The sequence below is a fragment of the Atractosteus spatula genome, chromosome 5, assembly GCF_055471065.1.
Source record: "Atractosteus spatula isolate fAtrSpa1 chromosome 5, fAtrSpa1.hap1, whole genome shotgun sequence".
NCBI lineage: Eukaryota > Metazoa > Chordata > Actinopteri > Semionotiformes > Lepisosteidae > Atractosteus > Atractosteus spatula.
In genome coordinates, this window is record NC_142710.1 from 4884222 (window position 1) to 4901332 (window position 17111).

At 46.8% G+C, this 17111-nt stretch overlaps 2 protein-coding genes across 2 annotated transcripts; both read right to left on the reverse strand.

The window, feature by feature from the left end:
- Positions 1-219: 219 nt before the first annotated feature.
- LOC148833633 (zona pellucida sperm-binding protein 4-like) lies at positions 220-4193 on the reverse strand. Its single transcript, XM_088915529.1, has 14 exons — positions 3812-4193; positions 3546-3665; positions 3174-3292; positions 2887-3088; positions 2607-2725; positions 2053-2152; positions 1856-1978; positions 1596-1768; positions 1361-1458; positions 1140-1267; positions 832-1012; positions 606-747; positions 431-506; positions 220-305 (listed from the first exon to the last, which is right to left on the reverse strand). The coding sequence occupies exons 1-14, from the start codon at positions 4191-4193 to the stop codon at positions 220-222; spliced, it is 2049 nt and encodes a 682-aa protein (XP_088771655.1).
- Positions 4194-9291: 5098 nt separating this feature from the next.
- On the reverse strand, positions 9292-10636 carry LOC148833634 (zona pellucida sperm-binding protein 1-like). The gene is made up of 4 exons (XM_088915259.1): positions 10528-10636; positions 10237-10400; positions 9986-10132; positions 9292-9886 (listed from the first exon to the last, which is right to left on the reverse strand). Exons 1-4 carry the CDS (start codon positions 10634-10636, stop codon positions 9749-9751), a joined length of 558 nt encoding a protein of 185 aa, XP_088771385.1. The 3' UTR covers positions 9292-9748.
- Between the last annotated feature and the right edge of the window lie 6475 nt (positions 10637-17111).

Here is a 17111-nt window from a genome sequence, read left to right on the forward strand (position 1 = left end):
GGAACCTGAAAAAGAGGATAAAACCCTCTATGACTGCAGAAAGAGACATTTCCTTAAGAAGCTTGCAACAGGAGCAGGATTATAGATGGGAATTACAATAGGCCTTAGATATGAGAAGTAGACCCATGCCCTAGAGGGGAATCCTCAATACTATTTTGTTGATGTTACACTCAGCATTAAAAAGCTGATCAAGGAGTGCACTGGTACCCTATGTACCCCTCAGTCCCTGGGGCCCTCATCCTTTCCTGGACAGGGGGTCCTGATGCAGCGCCTGTCAGCATCAGGGTTCTCCAGCACTGGGATTTCTGCAGGAGAAACAGGAAGCCCCCCCAAGGGGAAGATACTGTTGAGCAGCTCAAAGCAAGGCATCAGATGAGCACAGGCAGAAGGAACCCATGCTGGAGAAGAAAGTGAAACTGCAGACACTCACTGCGGCCATCAAAGCAGCCCTCCACACACTGCCGCTCAGATGGTAGACACAGCTCTGTGGAGCACATGAAGTAGATCTGGAGGAGAGGGGAATGGCAAGAGGGATTTTAAAGTGGGGATAACCGTGACAACTCAGCATGTGGATCTACAGAGCCTGCATCCTCAAAAAGCCTCACCTCCTCATTGATGTAGGAGTAGGAGGTGCTGTCCAGGAACTGGAAGGTCTGGATGTGGAAACGGCGGTGGTGCTTGGGCAGAGGCAGCGTGGAGTGGATGTGGAGGGTGGACGTGTGGCCGTAGTCCAGAGGATTGGGGCAGCTGCAGAGAGGCACCATGATCAGTACCCTGCCTGAAACTGACTGACCACCCAGGGTTAGAGCTGCACACACAGTAGCCCCTCACCCATCATAGAGCAGCACCCAGACAGCCTGGCCAGAGCGAGGGTAGGCAACACAGTAGTGCACCAGCAACACCAGGTTGGGGTCTGGAGCGTTCAGTAGCCGCACCTCCAGGTAGACCGGCTTCCCCAGCAGGAGCCGGAGGGGCCGGTGGTACTGAGGGTAGAACCTGGAGTAGCTCTCGTCTAGAAGATGGAGAAGGGTTGCTTAGCATTTCATACTGCTGTACCATATTGGGAATTCTACAGAAAGCAGGTTGTTCAACCCAAACCATAGATTTTTAGCAATTGTCCCTCTGCTAAGATATGTCACCTGTAGCAATCCGGAGCTGCACCCCAAACACTCCCTGGGACAGGACAGCAGAGGGCAGGTAGGGGCTCTTCACCAGGTAGCCTGTGCTGGCCAGGTTCCCCTCAGTATAGCGACACTCCACCAGCAGTCTGGAGAGCAGTGGAGGATTACACAAGTGCTACCACCTAAACAGACCCGAGATCATGAAATAGAGCTCAGAACTATATGGTGTCCCTGCTCACCTAAAGGGGCTGTCCCTGGTAATGACTCCATAGCTCTGGATGTTCCGCCTGGCCAAAGTCTCCACCTCAGCCAGGTAGATGGTGGTCTCTCCTACCACCTGAGCAGAGACAAGGTAGAAGCAGGGTCAGTCCAGGCTTAATGACCACCCACAGGAGGGTAGTCCTCCTGTTCAGAGGAACCCTATCCAGTCAGTTTTACGTCTTCTTAACTGGTTCCTTTCCCCACTGTACTCACAAAAGCATGGGTCCCACAGCCAGTGACGGGGAATTTGAAGATGGCAAGTTCTGAGGTACAGATCACAGGGGTGCAGGACGCATTACCAGCAATCACCAGGCTGGCAGGATCCACAGGGGGTACAGAGATGGTCCGAGGGACAGCAAAGACAAAGTGCTTGTCGGCAGTGCACTCTGGGGAGAGAAGGGCAAGTCAGGATTTGTCCATTCCCATTTAGGGTGGGAAGTTGCCCGGGACTGGGATAGTATGGAAAGGCCTACCCTCCAGGGGATAATAGCAAGAGGACGTTTCTGGGTCCACACAGCATCCCTTAGCCAAGCAATGGGCTGTGGAGATCCTCTCTGGACCACAGGCCACCTGATGGCTCCTGGGTATCTTGCAGCCTACAGTGATCGGATTAGACACGTCAGCACAACCAGGGAAGGAATGGCTAAACCACAGAAACCCATTCACTCACCCTCCCTTGGTCTGTAGGGGCGATAGGGACAGGACACCACAATCTCTCCTCTTGGTCCATCTTTCGGAACATACACTACCTTGACAGTGTAGCGGTGATCCTACAACAATGAAGGCTATAAATCCACTGCTGGGAAGAAGTTGAAGATGCTATCAAACGCAATTCCTTTTGCTAAGGGACCAGCTATGGTCTGATTTGGAGTGCCTGCTGGAAATCTTAAGTAGCTAGCTACATTACTATGCATAGGCTGCTAAGGAGCAAGTAAAGGGTTATTCCATGCTGGAAAGATCAATGAAACAATTCAGCTGTGAGCCTTCTTTGGGTGTGAGCACCCTACATCTGAAAAAAAAAGATGGCTCCACAGCCCAAACAACGCATATTCTCCCCACTGCAAAATACCTTACTTGTTTCAAGACTCCAAATACATGCCAAATTTACAGCCAACAGGCATTGCTATTAATCTTAAAGAGGTATGTGAAGATGCTAGAAGCTCAGTTATTTGTTAAGGGTCCAACCATGTTCTGTTCATGAAACCATGAGGTGAAGCTCCTCACCACAAGCCGGACATGGCAGCCAGTGTACAGGATTGAGAGGGTGTTCAGGTGCTGCCCTGCAGTCACTGAGTATCCACAGGATGGAGTGTCCAGGACAGACACCAGACTGCCAGAGGAACCTGCACAGGAACCACAAGAAGATTTATGGTCAGATTTCATGGCCCATACCATGAACAAGATGCTAAGATGTATTCACATCTATTCAATGATGCAGTACATGTTACCCAGGGAAATGCACCAACACCCTGCTGAAGTGGCACTCTCACTGCCAAACACTCACCCTGAACCTTGATCTCCTCCAGGGGCCCAGCAGGCAGGGTCACAGTCATGCACACCTCACTGCAGGAGATGGTCAGGCCTCTAGGGGGTGGGGGAGGAGGGGCAAGTGTAACATGGCAGGACACAGTGCCAGTCACCCATCTCCTCTGCTCTTTGTCATAGTATCTCACTGTCAGGGCATAGTATTGCCTTTGGTTCCTCCTCTGCAGTGGGAAAGAGCATCACAGGTTCAATTCCTCACTGACAAACCTCACCCAGGCCTGTTTGAGCACTAGACTGCCTCCTTACCCAGGTCCTGACGTAACACCCTTTGTAGGAAGCCACCAGCACCAGCCAGCTCCTGGTGGTCCACACCTTGTGCCCACATCTCTTGGGGAGGCTACTGACCAAGAGAGGAGCCATTTTACCTGGGAGAAGTAGGAAAGACGGGGGGTTAAATTCATACAGCTAAGCTCCCACTCTAGCTCTAAGTAACACGTCAAGGACACCCCTTGCATTAACACAACTTGAGGAATTATCTGCATTCCTTCTCTACCTCCTTCTGTGGGAACTTACAGGAAGTCCACCACTCCAGCCTGTCACAGCTGCTTGCTCATGTTGTACCACTACAGTCAGCTTATGCTGCAGGATGCAGGTACAGTGGACAGGGCAGAACCTCACCCTTCAGCAGGTAGACTCGGCTGAACCTCCTCACAGAGAACTTGAGCATCATGCTGCTCTTGCCACAGGACAGAAGGGGGCGGCTGTGGGATTGCTGCTGCTCGGGGTCACCGTGAGAGTCTGGGAAAGCAACAGGACAAGGAATGAGGTGGAGTTTTCTACATAGCAAGAGAAGCATTATAGATAGGCTGAGTGTGTGGGGGGGAAACTGATCTATATAGACGTGTCCATCCCCTTGCTTCAGCTGAGAGTGAACACTACCTTACCACTTTCAGGTGAAGGGTCCTCAACTCCAGAGGGGCCAGATGTCACAGCTGCTACATCTCTCTGCATGCCTGTGCTGCTCTCAGAAGCCACATCAGCACTCAAGTCCTTGTCCATCTCCTCCTCTCCCTCAAAGTCCTGCTCCTTCCTACTCTGTACTACTGACTCCCCTCTTTCACCAACTCCACTTCCCACAGAATGACCTTCATACCCATTTTCTGGAGACTCCTGGAACAGAGGACTACCCAAACTTGCCTCAAAACCATCATAACCCTCCTCTTCATCAAAAAGACCACCCTCAAGCTGGGCTTGTACCACTCCAACACAGTGCCATGCTAAAAATGCAGGCAAGAATAAAGCCACAACAGTAGCACCAGTACCCATTTCCAATGAAATCAAATACAAAACTCGAGAGAAAGCATAACTTTCTGCTCTGCGGCTGGGGTTTATATTCAGGCACTTTGAAGCGCGCGCGGTCTTGTAAGCCAATCAGCGTCCGGTAAGCAGGCCACAACATTCTCACGCGCTGAAGTTTCTATTGGGGTTGAGGATGAGATCTCGTGACGCAGGATGACGTCGCAGTTACGTTCGGGACAGCGTTTAGCTACATTGTTCTGAATCAGCCTACTAAACTAAACCAATTAAAGTCTAACTTTCACTAAGATATAGAGTTACAGTATTGACTGCATTAAACGGGAGTGGTAAATCTCATTAATACAAACTGTCAACAATCCCATTATTAAAGATTGATGAAATGCTGTTCATAAACTTCAGCGTAAAATGGAGGCGTAAATTCCGCATTGATCTTATACAGCATGACTGTTGCTGTGATCATCGCGGTATTATTTACCGAGTTCGAAGATCTTGCTACTGTATGAGCTCAGTGCAAAGCTGGCAAACACGTCCGTATTATTTATCGATTGTATGAACCTAATCAAAACCTAAGAAATACATTCTTTCAGAGAAGAAAAGATGTCCATAGAAAAAATGTGCTTCCTTGGTGTTCTCTTAATCATAGATTTTTTTTCATTGATAAATGAAGATGCGATAAAAAGCTTTAACGGGAGAAGCGAAATAATTTCATTAACGCTGTGTAAAACTCTTTATCCGTAGCAAAGAGAAATGCTATTAATGGGAACACATTTTCATGCGAACACATTGCTGTAGCTTGTGGGAAATGCAGCTCATTTTACACGTGTTAAAACACAAACAGCGATGATCATCTCTCCTACCACCACTCCCCATAGCCCGTCTTAATTAATCTGGTCGTGTCTGTACCCAGCTCCGCAATAAGCCGAGATCTATTCTTGGCACCGGCTGCAACAAGCGACACTATTTGTCTGTTTATATGAGAAAACATTATGTGGATCGAATACGTCCGCATAAGATGGCGAAAAAAAAAGGATTCAACAGTACTTCCGTCTTATCCTACAATGTTAAATACTTTTTAACTTGTCCTTTACATAGTAAGCACTTTTACCATTAACGCTGTCCTGCAACAGTTTAGCGTAAATGTAATCTTACTTTCTTGTATATTGTGTTAATAAAGCAAGGATATCCCACCAGAATAAACTGGTGTTTTTTCCCTCAACATTTCGCTTGTATTGGTGTAAATCCACCTTCTATAGGGGTATATGGGTCTCTTTTAAGTGTCTCTGAAGAGGACTGTGAAGAAGCTTTACCTCACAGGCTGTTTACATCTCTGATTACATGAGATGGGTTTTGTTTCGGGGCAACTAGTTCTCAATCAGTGTCCTTCTGCCCCCACACACACACCTGCTGGTTTTCATCCCATTCCACCATCGCTAGATGATTGAAGTGTTAATTGATCTAAGAAGTTGCTTCCGTTGAATATGGGTATTTTTTTTTCCCCTCTTCCAGAAAAGTTTGAGATTTTCTTTCACTTCCAAAATAGTTAAAGCCCCAACATATAAAGGTGGGAACAAACACTTTAAATTAACATGATGTCATGGAAGGGGGAGTAGGAGTGTAACTGCTGGATCAAAACCCAGCACGTTTGTGGGGGCACCAGGAACCCCAGTCGTCAGGTACTACCAGCATATGCAGGTACCTCACCAGTTTTGGAAGCTTTGACAGCAACAATTCTGACCAGATGTAGTGACTCCAGAATAGAAGTCAACTACTGTACAGCTAGAGCCTGGCTTACAGTTGCAAACCCCCCTTCAGAATACAATGTTGTATTCTGAGTTGTATTCTAAATAGTATTTCACTATTTAGACTAGTAATGGTCTTCCAATGCAGTTACTCTTGGAACTGATTAGACAGCTGGCTGTTTACATGGAGCAATTTGGGTGAACTTCCTCTTGAGGATCTTCAGGAAATTTCAAGCTCCAGCTTTGGGTCCAGACACCATAAGCAGCAGAGGTCAAGAGCAACCGATTTATTACACAGCCGGTGCCCCCTTCTCTTACTAGCATGTGTTTTTGCACTGGGGAACTGCTTGTTTCTGTGAACACGGAAGCTTAACCACAAACACAGACCATGTCTACAGACTATTGTGCTTGTTACAAACACAAAAGCCAACCTCCTGCTGAGTGGGTTTATACAGCAGTGGCTGTAAATGGAGTCAATAGCTGCCTTGAGTACCTCTTCACTACTGAGGAGTTCATGCTGAACACTCCTTGAGAAGCTCAATTCTTGACTCCTAGAATGACATGTAGATATGCTCTCATTTCAGCAACTACAGGCCTTCCCCTGTGCCTTGGGAAAGAACTGTAGACAAAATCAGTGGGTTACACCATCTAGACATTTGGCAAGCTGTTCCAAATAGAGCAATTCCAGGAAACAAGAATAGTCACTTTCTCCAACAACATCTTGGACCCAGAACCAGTTCCTAGGACCCTGAAAAGCAAAGAGAAACAGTGAGTGGGCCGGTGGTACTGAGGGTAAAGCCTCCAGTCACACGCGGGTCAGCAGTGTGTGATCTACAGTACTTGTTCCTGAATGAGAGGACTAAAGTAAAACAACAAAAGTCTAACTTTGACAAAGATAGAGTTACAGTACTGACTGCAATGAGTATAATTCATTAAAACAAGTTAAACATGTCCATTATTACAGCCTGTCAAAAGACCGTTTACCTTTTTATGGTCTTATCGAAGCGGGGTTTTACACTGCATTACTCAAAATGCCTCTTGCAGTGCAGATACTGACCCACCATGCTCCAGTATCACGCTCGGAATATCACCTGAGCTCTGTGTAAAGCCAGCAAACAAATTCGTCTTATTTCTCGATCGCCTGCACTCCACAAAGGCTTTCATACAGCTTGAGAAGAGAAATATTTCACACACAGCAAAACTGCTGCGCATTCAGGTTCTGTGTAATCATAGATACTGTTTCACAGAACGATGAAGACGCTTTGTTAGAACGAAAACAAGGTCCTTCGTAACTCCTTAAGACGTGCTTTACCGTTTACGAAAGGCAATGTTGGGGGAGAGCTTGGAACACGGTGTGACCCCGAGTAGAGATAATGACGAAAACCAAAACTGGCAGGAAACGCACCTCTTCTAAAACGCGTTAAATCACTTTCCTAAACACTGCTAATCATAGCTAGTTGTATGCAATAGAGAAATTGTATGTAAGGAGACCATTTTTTCCCTCAAAAATCAACGACCTGGACGGCAGCAGGCGACACTGTCCGTTACTTTGCCGGACCAGCCAAAAAAAAAAAGTTTTGCTGAAAAATGACGTCCCCTTACGATGAACTTAACGCTGCAAATGTCTGCTAATTCCAGTTGAGTCCTACAATGCCCTCTCGCTGGACCATTTGATAACGAAGCGTACAACGAACAGCCGCCCCTGTCGGTATTTTAATGTCAAGATACCAAAGAGCGTTATAAAAGCCGGTTAACATCTCACTTTAAAACAAAGAAACTGAAAGACCTCCTCAGAGCTAATGAGTTGCCAGCGAAACAAGAGAGCCCATCTTGGAACAGCAGCGTGAAGCTGGCCCTCCTACAAACCGCACAAACGATGAAACCCACCTCATTCTTTAGTGCTGCGCTTTTGCCGGTGCGTGCGGTTGAAAGTAGCGTTTCTGCTGCTTTCATTCCCGAGATACAGCACCTTTTTACAGGTGATCAAGTGACCGCCCAAGGCGACCTTGACCGTCAGTAACCCCGTCTGCCGAGTGCAAGCACTCCATTACCGGTGCGAGGACAAATCTAATTCTCTGTTGCACAGGTGGGGGTCGGCAGTTAATGTTGCATTGTTAGTATCTTCTGTGCTTTTGTGTAAACGGGAAAAAAATTGCCCGCGATATCATACCCTAATCAGAAGAGTTCCAGATGTAGCATTAGAAAGTGAACATTTGCATATTCGTACAAAGAGGCTTTAGCTAGCACTTCTTAATAGTTCATGGCGGTGGGATTGATTAAAACGTGAAGAAGTAATCAGTTTCTCATTCTCTCAGACATGTGCACTAAGGAACGTGCAAAGATCCAACCCATCTATCACGACAGGTATTTTGAAAAGCTTGAAGTGGCCACTTTCTGAAGGAGAAGACACTTGATGCTCCTTCTTTGCAAAAGCACATTCGTCACCAGTGTGGGGGGGGGGGGGGGGGGGGGGAAAGCAGGATTTTAAAGGATACTACTGTACATACAAAGTGCACACAGATATCAGATAACACATCTGCAAAATATCAGAAAGTCTAACATCCCACAAATGCAGACATGGACTAGGAAAATATTCTCACACAACAGAAGTGAGCCTATATCCAAGTTCTTTCATAAACTGTTACTATCCATGTTTAAATGGACCCACTTCTACAGCTAGATGTTTAAAAAGGAGTGATTTAGGACAGTCCTCTCGTTCACAAACCATTCCAGAACACCTTGTCACTGGTGCAGAGAGGAATAGCATCATGGAACAAGTTGAGATACCCTGTACACCAATGGTCTCACAGGTGGTTGCAGCAGTGAGGTCTGTATAGACACCCCCGAGACATTCTTGTTAACACTGCCTGAATCACATCATTCATGCAAGTAGGATTTTACACACCTTTCTTTAAGGGGATAGGGCCACAAACTCATCGTGGAAGCTACAGGTTACTACCCCCTGTCTAGCTCCCAGATAGAGCCTAAGCTGAAGGTTTATGAATTCCTTCTTACAGGTCATGCAGCATATTTTGCAAAAACCCTAAATTACTTTTGTGAAAATACACACTGCTCTGGCAAAAGCTCAACCTGCCTTGACTCAAAGTGTCCAGAACAGAAAGATAACCACAAGACAAGTTCACTAAAATCCAGGTTGACACTTGAGTGGAGGCAGACTTCACCAAGACACTGGAAGTAACCTACACTTGCCAAGGAATGACAGGGTCTCACTGTACCAACTAACAAATGCCAGATGGCACTTTTAGACCCTTACAGACGGTAAGCCCATGACATACCATGGATAATTGCACCCATTTTGCTTGCTCAAGAGCCCAGCCCCCCCCCCCTCCAATTACTCCACACATAGTCACTTGCAACATCTTTATTAGGATTGACTTCCTCCAACAAAACCATCTTGAGACACAGAGGCTGCTGGTCTCTGGAGCACAAAGCAGTACGCAGGAAGCTGAAAAAGGATAAAACCCTCTATGACTGCAGAAAGAGACATTTCCTTAAGAAGCTTGCAACAGGAGCAGGATTATAGATGGGAATTACAATAGGCCTTCGATATGAGAAGTAGACCCATGCCCTACAGGGGAATCCTCAATAGTATTTTGTTGATGTTACACTCAGCATTAAAAAGCAGATCAAGGAATGCACTGGTACCCTATGTACCCCTCAGTCCCTAGGGCCATTCTCCTTTCCTGGACAGGGGGTCCTGACACAGCGCCTGTCAGCATCAGGGTTCTCCAGCACTGGGATTTCTGCAGGAGAAACAGGAAGCCCCCAAGGGGAAGACACTGTTGAGCAGCTCAAAGCAAGGCATCAGATGAGCACAGGCAGAAGGAACCCATGCTGGGGAAGAATATGAAACTGCAGACACTCACTGCGGCCATCAAAGCAGCCCTCCACACACTGCCGCTCGGATGGTAGACACAGCTCTGTGGAGCACATGAAGTAGATCTGGAGGAGAGGGGAATGGCAAGAGGGATTTTAAAGTGGGGATAACCGTGACAACTCAGCATGTGGATCTACAGAGCCTGCATCCTCAAAAAGCCTCACCTCCTCATTGATGTAGGAGTAGGAGGTGCTGTCCAGGAACTGGAAGGTCTGGATGTGGAAACGGCGGTGGTGCTTGGGCAGAGGCAGCGTGGAGTGGAGTGGATGTGGAGGGTGGAAGTGTGGCCGTAGTCCAGAGGATTGGGGCAGCTGCAGGGAGAGGCACCAAGATCAGGACACTGCCTGCAACCCATTGACCAGCCCAGGGATAGAGCTGCACACGTAGGAGCCCCTTACCCATCATAGAGCAGCACCGAGACAGCCTGGCCGGACCGGGGATAGGCAACACAGTAGTGCACCAGCAGCACCAGGTTGGGGTCTGGAGCGTTCAGCAGTCGCACCTCCAGGTAGACCGGCTTCCCCAGCAGGAGCCGGAGGGGCCGGTGGTACTGAGGGTAGAACCTGGAGTAGCTCTCGTCTAGAAGATGGAGAAGGGTTGCTTAGCATTTTATACTGCTGTACCATATTGGGAATTCTACAGAAAGCAAGTTGTTCAACCCAAACCATAGATTTTTAGCAATTGTCCCTCTGCTAAGAGGCGTCACCTGTAGCAATCCGGAGCTGCACCCCAAACACTCCCTGGGACAGGACAGCAGAGGGCAGGTAGGGGCTCTTCACCAGGTAGCCTGTGCTGGCCAGGTTCCCCCTCAGCATAGCGACACTCCACCAGCAGTCTGGAGAGCAGTGGAGGATTACACAAGTGCTACCACCTAAACAGACCCGAGATCATGAAATGAAGCTCAGAACTACATGGTATCCCTGGTCACCTGAAGGGGCTGTCCCTGGTAATGACTCCAAAGCTCTGGATGTTCCGCCTGGCCAAAGTCTCCACCTCAGCCAGGTAGATGGTGGTCTCTCCTACCACCTGAGCAGAGACAAGGTAGAAGCAGGGTCAGTCCAGGCTTAATGACCTCCCACAGGAGGGTAGTTCTCCTGTTCAGAGGAACCCTATCCAGTCAGTTTTAGGGCTTCTTAACTGGTCCCTTTCCCCACTGTACTCACAAAAGCATGGGTCCCACAGCCAGTGACAGGGAATTTGAAGATGGCAAATTCTGAGGTACAGATCACAGGGGTGCAGGACGCATTACCAGCAATCACCAGGCTGGCAGGATCCACAGGGGGTACAGAGATGGTCCGAGGGACAGCAAAGACAAAGTGCTTGTCAGCGGTGCACTCTGGGGAGAGAAGGGCAAGTCAGGATTTGTCCATTCCCATTTAGGGTGGGAAGTTGCCTGGGACTGGGATAGTATGGAAAGGCCTACCTTCCAGGGGATAATAGCAAGAGGACGTTTCTGGGTCCACACAGCATCCCTTAGCCAAGCAATGGGCTGTGGAGATCCTCTCTGGACCACAGGCCACCTGATGGCTCCTGGGTATCTTGCAGCCTACAGTGATCGGATTAGACACGTCAGCACAACCAGGGAAGGAATGGCTAAACCACAGAAACCCATTCACTCACCCTCCCTTGGTCTGTAGGGCCGATAGGGACAGGACACCACAATCTCTCCTCTTGGTCCATCTTTCGGAACATACACTACCTTGACAGTGTAGCGGTGATCCTACAACAATAAAGGCTATTAATCCACTGCTGGGAAGAAGTTGAAGATGCTATCAAATGCAATTCCTTTTGCTAAGGGACCAGCTGTGGTCTGATTTGGAGTGCCCGCTGGAAATCTTAACAAGTAGCTAGCTACATTACTATGCATAGGTTGCTAAAGAGCAAGTAAAGGGTTATTCCATGCTGGAAAGATCAATGAAACACTTCAGCTGTAGAGCCTTCTTTGGGTGTGAGCACCCTACATCTGAAAAAAAAAAAGATGGCTCCACAGCCCAAACAACGCATATTCCCCCCCACTGCAAAATACCTTACTTGTTTCAAGACTCCAAATACATGCCAAATTTACAGCCAACAGGCATTGCTATTAATCTTAAAGAGGTATGTGAAGATGCTAGAAGCTCAGTTATTTGTTAAGGGTCCAACCATGTTCCGTTTATGAAACCATGAGGTGAAGCTCCTCACCACAAGCCGGACATGGCAGCCAGTGTACAGGATTGAGAGGGTGTTCAGGTGCTGCCCTGCAGTCACCGAGTATCCACAGGATGGAGTGTCCAGGACAGACACCAGACTGCCAGAGGAACCTGCACAGGGACCACAAGAAGATTTATGGTCCGATGTCATGGCCCATGCTATGAACAAGGCACTAAAATGTATTCACATCTATTCAGCAATACAGTGCATGTTACCCAGGGAAATGCACCGACACCCTGCTGAAGTGGCGCTCTCACTGCCAATCACTCACTCTGAACCTTGATCTCCTCCAGGGGGCCAGCAGGCAGGGTCACAGTCATGCACACCTCACTGCAGGAGATGGTCAGGCCTCTAGAGGGTGGGGGAGGAGGGGCAAGTGTAACATGGCAGGACACAGTGCCAGTCACCCATCTCCTCTGCTCTTTGTCATAGTATCTCACTGTCAGGGCATAGTATTGCCTTTGGTTCCTCCTCTGCAGTGGAGAAGAGCATCACAGGTTCAATTCCACACTGACAAACCTCACCCAAGCATGTTTAAGCACCAGATGGGCTCCTTACCCAGGTCCTGATGTAACACCCTTTGTAGGAAGCCACCAGGACCAGCCAGCTCCTGGTGGTCCACACCTTGTGCCCACATCTCTTGGGGAGGCTACTGACCAAGAGAGGAGCCATTTTACCTGGGAGAAGTAGGAAAGAGGGGGGTTAAATTCATACAGCTAAGCTCTCACTCTAGCTCTAAGTATTATGTCAATGACACCCCTTGCATTAACATGACTTGAGGAACTATCTGCATTCCTTCCTCTGCCTCCTCCTGTGGGAACTTACAGCAAGTCCCCCACTTCAGCCTGTCACAACTGCTTGCTCATGTTATACCACTACAGTCACCTTATGCTGCAGGATGCAGGTACAGTGGACAGGGCAGAACCTCACCCTTCAGCAGGTAGACTCGGCTGAACCTCCTCACAGAGAACTTGAGCATCATGCTGCTCTTGCCACAGGAAAGCAGGGGGCGGCGGCTGTGGGATTTCTGCTGCTCGGGGTCACCCTGAGAGTCTGGGAGGCAAGAGAGGACAGCAAGAAGTGTTACTGGGCAAAAGACCTTCACGTTGGTAGCTGCAGCAGCAAAGGAACAAGTGAAGGGTTGTCCTTTGGGCATGGAATAAACATTTTGGCTGTGGAGCCTTGACCCAAGATGGTTCCACAGCTAGAACTCTCTCTTCTCAGCATGGAATAAACATTTACTTGTTCCTGTGAAGAGCTACAAGAACACACTTCAGTCTAGATGAAGATTCCTTCAGAACTACTTAAAGGAAAGAAGGAGCAGCCATATGCAAAGTATGCATGCAGATATTCCACTGGTCATGACCATTCCTATGCATCCAGACTTCCTCTTAGAGGAAATACAGCAGAACTACTTTACTACCATGCAGTTGTATTCAGTCCACAGATTTGAAGAAACTCCCTACCAGGGTCAGATGAGGGAGGATCTGCTCCAGAGGGACCAGTTGTCACTGCTGCCACATCTCTCTGCACATCAGCACCAGAGTCCTTATCCAGTTCTTCCCCCTCAGCATCAGAGCTCATTTCCATCAAGTCCTGCTCTTCCCCATTTAGCACCCCTCTCATCTCTCCAGCAGAATAACCATCAGATCCATCTGGTGGGGTCTCCCGGAATACAGGACTACCCACATTTGGCTCAAAACCATCATAACCTTCCTCTTCACCAAAAACAGCATCTAGACCCTTGAGCTGGGCTTGGGCCACTGCAACACAGAGCCATGCTAACAATCCAGGCAAAAGGAAATCGATCACACCCCCTCCTCTCCTCATTTCTCACACAAAAACACTTCAAGAGAAAGAATAACTATCGGCCTTGCTGCTGGGGCATATATACACGCACTGAGACGCGCGCTGTCCTGTGGGCCAATCAGGAGCAGGTAAGGAAGTCCAGAACATTCTCACGCGCTCTTGCGAGTGAAATCACGTGACACAGCTTGGCTGCCCGGATACGCTGCGTGATCAACTTGTTCTTGTATCATCAGTCTAAACTGAAACAATATAAAATATAACCTTGACAAGGATGAAGTTACAGCAAAGCGGAACCGTAAATCTCATGAATACAACTTGTAAACAACCTCATTAAATCGTGATGAAATGCTGTTGATCGAATAGCACTGTGATGTGTTTGAATTTCACAATGATTCTTCATAATATTAACATCACAGCTGTAATGCTGATCGCGGAAACTTTCACTGTGTTCGAAGATCTCGCTGTGTTGACGACCTGAGCAAATTGAAACGCCAGCAAACACCTCCGTATGACAATACATCTCACGAGCTGATGTTAGGCATGAAGGTTGAAAGGGAAGGCAGGTGACAGCAAGCTGATTACAGGAGAGTCTTCTTCAAGGTGACAAGTGTGTTCATAACGGGAACATTTAACTAGTTAATTTCCGTTCAGTTGTATTCCTAATACGGACAGAGTGTGAGTCGGCATAACTTTTTAAAAACGCATCTTCTTGAGGTTGACCCCCCCTACAGAAAGCACAAACGATGAAACCCATCTCATTCGTTAGTGCTACGTTTGTGCCGGTTGGTGCTGTTGAAAGCAGCGTTTTGCTGCTGTCGGTTCCGAGAGCCTTGTTTTTTCGGGTAATCACGTGACTGTACACGCCAGTTAAAAGGTACCAACACACTCGGTACTTTTAACTACTCGATGTGATGAAAACAACGGGTGCAATTTGTTTCGGTGAAAACTTCTTCTCGCGAATTGCAATTGTAATCTATAGTCACAACTGTAACAATATTTTTCAAGTTTTACTAGCGTGTGTAACGATCATTATAACGTTCTCGACAAATGAAGCTTTCAAAGAGGTCTTCGCTGGAGATGCAGACAATCGATCAGAAATCATTTCAGCTCTCTGCCACTGGGGTCAGCTTATCAAAGATCACAATTGGAAGATCTGATGGTCGCGATCTTTCTGTATTTGCGTCATACTTCGAAAAGGGAGGCGCTATTTTCAAATGCGAAACATCCACCCCACCGAACTCAAATTGCACAAAATGCAAACCTGTTGATTTTATCACATCGAGTAATTAAAAGTACCGAGTGTGTTGGTTATATGTTCGGTTGTTTTATCTGAAAATAAAAACACTTTCCAAGATTCCTCTGGTCTGCATGTGAGACGGTAGAGTTTCCAATGTTTTGCAGTCGAGTTACTGTATGAACTACCTGGGTTATCTTGGTGCATAGTGCCCCCTTTAAAAAATCCCGATTCTTTTTCACATTTACGATTTTTTTTTCTTTTTGCAATCAAATCAATCAAATTGTATTCATCAAATCCACAACAATACACCGTGAAGCAGTAGTTGCTGGTAATGAAATGTCTCTTCTGCGAGCTCAAGGCGGCAGGGGAGGGGGTAGAAATCACAAAATTCAAGTTACAAAATAAGGTTACATGATGACTCATACAGTGGATATAAGTCTACACATTCATGCAACCATGGTGTTGTGGTTTTTTTACTTAAATTATTTTTCCTAATAATTATCTATTTGTTTTTCTCTTGAATTTTGTTGGTTGTAAGGTCACATTAAAGATGGAAAAATGTCTAACGTGATTTATCTTAATTTCTGGGTTTACATCACAAAAACCTGCAATTTCAATAAGGGTGTGTAAACTTTTTATATCCACTGTAATAGTGCAACAGAAATGGAATAAAATAAACTCAGACAGAGTTCAATATAAATAGAGCTGCGATGTGTCCAGGGTGTACGCACTACATTACAGTATGTCCAAGTAGTGCAGTATGCCGAATACACTGAAAAGTACGAAACCAATGGTCTTGTGATACAGGAAGTTACTAATCCTAACTTTTTTAAAATACGTGGCTCGAAACACGAATCTTTAAACGTCCCTTGATTTGCATAGAATAAGAGCACCCAAGAGCTGACAATACATAAATAGACACTTTTCTATATGAAAGCAAGTGTTAAGAACAAAAATGTCCTTCTTTTAACCGCAACAGGACTGAAGTTTTGCTTCTGGGCTCCTCCCATTAACTCTGTAAAGCCAGTGCAGTATCCCTGTCTGTGGAGGACACTGCACCTGCCGCTCATACTAGATCCAGGCACCTAGATGTGCAAATATTGTAAAATCATCCTTCTTCCTCCTCAGATATCAGACTATCCCCTATGTTTACCCCTAACAGTAGCTAAGAAAAGTGAGTCACCATTTTCATCCTCTTTGAAATTGTTTACTACAACTCCTGGCTCACCAGGGTGCCTACATGCACAGTGAACAAAACTGGGCATGTACAGAACTCAGCAGCCAGTATCAGGACCAGGGCTTGTGGAAGTGATCCAAACAGTCTTGAGAAGGGTTTTTATGGAACTGGGTCTGCATCTACTATTTTACTGTCCTACTCTATTGCAAACCCCTTTTCTCCCCTCATTTCTGTAATTCTGCTGCCTCCTTTGCTTGGTTTTTACTACTGTATAGTGGTTTGAGAAGCCACTTTTAAAGATTCCATCCATAAAGATTCCAAGTTTGTTATAGGCATTTTGTCCTGCACTGAAGTGAAACTGCCACCATGAGGAGTACAGTTCATGCAGGTCTCCTTCCCATGAAGTCCTACAACCCACCCTCTGGCTGATCTCAAACATGAAAATACCAACAAGACTTCTGCCATCACTATTGTTTTAGTTCACTCACCCGCGAGTGAATCTTTAACTAGACCAGAAATATTTCATTGCCATTTGGAATTGAAAGTGTACTATTATTAGGCATGAAAAGCTTCCAACTGCACCCTTGTACACAGCAGCATTTTTAATTGCCCTAGGTAAAAAAAACTGCTCCAAGCCCCTTGAGTACTTCTGGCCAAACCCTCACAGTTAGGTGCAGGAATGAGATCTGGATGGAGAGATGCCTCACCATTTGAAATGGTTACACTGCCTAAAACCCACTCAAAGGAGTAGAGCTTCACAAACATGCTCTAATGCAATTGGTCTAAAACCACAGGTGATGTGAAGCTTGAGAAAGTAACGCTATATACAGTATAGAAGGTCTTGCAATTTTTTATTACTCAAGTGATTTATACCCCC

Excerpts from the sequence above, each read along its gene's own strand:
- LOC148833633 (XM_088915529.1), bottom strand. The coding sequence starts at position 4,193 with ATGGGTACTGGTGCTACTGTTGTGGCTTTATTCTTGCCTGCATTTTTA. Across the intron at positions 1,459-1,595 it reads GCTGTGGGACCCATGCTTTT|GTGGTAGGAGAGACCACCAT; the intron begins GTGAGTACAGTG and ends GTCTCTGCTCAG. Across the intron at positions 306-430 it reads GGGCTGCTTTGATGGCCGCA|AAATCCCAGTGCTGGAGAAC; the intron begins GTGAGTGTCTGC and ends TTTCTCCTGCAG.
- LOC148833634 (XM_088915259.1), bottom strand. The coding sequence starts at position 10,636 with ATGCTGAGGGGGAACCTGGCCAGCACAGGCTACCTGGTGAAGAGCCCC. Across the intron at positions 10,401-10,527 it reads GCAGCTCCGGATTGCTACAG|ACGAGAGCTACTCCAGGTTC; the intron begins GTGACGCCTCTT and ends TCCATCTTCTAG. Across the intron at positions 10,133-10,236 it reads GGTCCGGCCAGGCTGTCTCG|CTGCCCCAATCCTCTGGACT; the intron begins GTGCTGCTCTAT and ends CTCTCCCTGCAG.